This window comes from Austrofundulus limnaeus, unplaced genomic scaffold (assembly GCF_001266775.1).
Source record: "Austrofundulus limnaeus strain Quisiro unplaced genomic scaffold, Austrofundulus_limnaeus-1.0 Scaffold2165, whole genome shotgun sequence".
Classification (NCBI taxonomy): Eukaryota; Metazoa; Chordata; class Actinopteri; order Cyprinodontiformes; family Rivulidae; genus Austrofundulus; species Austrofundulus limnaeus.
Genome location: NW_013954567.1, coordinates 15,795 through 18,136, shown reverse-complemented (window position 1 = coordinate 18,136; position 2,342 = coordinate 15,795). Strand labels below are relative to the sequence as shown.

The window sequence follows — 2,342 nt, the reverse complement described above, 5'->3', positions numbered from 1 at the left end:
TATATATATACAGTATATATCGGGATGGGTTCTGCTGTGATGCTCAGAAACAGAACAAACTGAATCAGTCCTGTTTGGACCTGCAGCTCAGAACCTTAACGGGTCACAGAAAGTGGACAGAACCCAGATCCAGTTCCCAGAACCTCCCTCACCTTCCTCCGTCTCGTGCCAGACGATTCCCTCCAGGTTGACACTGGTTCCAGGCTGGCAGGGGCCCAAGCGGGCTGGTTCAAAGGTCGGGGCCCCTGAGACGGCCCCGTCCTGCGTGTTGGTGCCGACAGAGCGGGTCCGGACCGCCAGCTGTTTGGGACTGGAAGTGGGCAGGGCTGAGGCAGAGAAGGAGGGGGCTGGGGGCAGGGAGGGTCCAGGGGCCCCGGGGTGTCCGGGAGCAGGGGGCGCTGGGACCGTGAACATGGGGTCCACCTGCAGGAGACAGATTTATATTTCTGTTTAACAGGTGTTCTAAGGTTCTGTGTCCAGGACCTGTTCATGAATGATTTTCAAACAAATTAACATCCTTAAAGGGCCTGTGACATCAGATCTTTGTAATAAATGTGAATGTGTTTTTGGAAAGAGAACAATGAGAACATGCTGCAAAACAAATTTCATGCAGCTGAGATGAACAGTTGTTGAGATATTTGTGTGTGAAGAAACAGGAAGTGATGTCACAGGGGAATGTGTAGAGAAGAATCTGATGTTTCTTTGGATTATTTTGAGTCTCTATCAGAGATGAAGAAGAGATTAAATAAGATTGTTTCAAAAAACAAAAACCAGAGATTTTCTTTTCTTTAAGAGTTCCCCTTTGATGTCACTTCCTGTTTCACTTTGAGCCAAATTCAAGAGAAAATATGTCAGTTATCAGACAAAATGAGTAAAATCATGTGTACTATGCTAATTTTCTTAAATATAAATATGTTTTCTTTGACTTTTTGCATTTGAAGGATAAACATGACAGGCACTTTAAATCCTTAAATTTATTGAATTTAAACTTTAATTTAAACTCAGAGAGCTCAGAGTGTGTGATGAGGACGACTCTCAGCTGCTACCACCCAACTCCAGCTCAACCTGGAAAACTGTCAGATCCAATGATTCATTTCCATCCACTGCTTAGATATTTTACTAACAGACAAACAAACATATCTTTAACTTTAGTCAGGAGGTGAAACTTTTTTAATCAAGTCTTTATATAAATAAATCATCTGTAAATAAATGAGATTAAAATGTTTGTAGAAACATTATAATTTCCTCTTTCATGTCTTAATTAATGAAGACAGTTTTTATTTCTCAGCTCCCAGGATCCAGCAGCGTTTCATCAGAACCACCAGAACCACCAGAACCACCAGAACCATCAGAACCATCAGAACCACCAGAACCACCAGAACCACCAGAACCATCAGAACCANCAGAACCACCAGAACCACCAGAACCACCAGAACCATCAGAACCACCAGAACCATCAGAACCTCCAGTGTTATCACAGTAACCTGTGATGAATCCTGGTCACCAGAGCTCCGGTCGTGTCCTGAGCTTACAGCTCCTCTGGGAAATAATTCAGCTGATAGAGCAGCTGAAGCTGCAGCGAAGGAGCAGAACTCAGACCTGTTCTCACACCTGAGAGAACAGAACCGTGGGAGCGGGTCCAGAACTGAGCTGCTCTGTGTGCTGGGTCAGGGTCAGATCTGTCATCTGCTCGGGTCTGAGCCAAAACCTGCAGACCTGCAGACCTGCAGCTGTACAAACTGAAACATGACGTAAGATCAAAACAGTCAGAACAGAAGCTAAAGCTAGCTAAACCAAAGAAAAAGATCGAAGCAGCCAAAAACAGCTAAAGTTTCTCTGCTGCAGATAAAGTAAAAGAATATCTTCAACAGTTGGACTCCCTGCAGCTCAGAGCTGGATATCAGTGTTCCTCCTGCTCAACTACATGTTAAAGTGGACGAGGGAAAGAATCCAAATCCAAACGGAGGTCAGCAGCTCTTTAAGTAAAAATATTTATTTAACAAAACAAAAGGCTGACGGGGCAGCAAATAAAACAACACAAGAAAAACCAACAGAGGAACCAAAACAGAGGGGTAAACCAAACAATGAGCCAGTGAGGTGTGGAGTAACTGACCAGTATTTAAACTAACAGAGGGAAGGAGGACATGATGAACACCTGGGGGCGGGGCTGACTGAGGATGACTGAGCAGGTGAGGATGATTAACTGATGACTGACTGATTTATTTATTCAACAGGAAAAGATTATTAAAAATCAAGCCTGACTCAGCATAATTGCTGTTTTACAGCAGGTTCCTGTTCTGCAGCACATAAAACACTCAGAATTACAGCATCACAATCACATC

General features: G+C 43.8%; 1 protein-coding gene across 1 annotated transcript in view; it reads right to left on the bottom strand.

Annotated features, from left to right (window-relative positions):
- znf608 (zinc finger protein 608) overlaps positions 1 to 2,342 on the bottom strand; it is a 14,883-nt gene that overhangs the window by 11,767 nt on the left and 774 nt on the right. Inside the window, exon 2 of the mRNA XM_014034551.1 lies at positions 153 to 423. Within this exon, the coding sequence (XP_013890005.1) occupies positions 153 to 423 (271 nt within the window). The remainder of the gene's footprint in view (positions 1 to 152; positions 424 to 2,342) is intronic.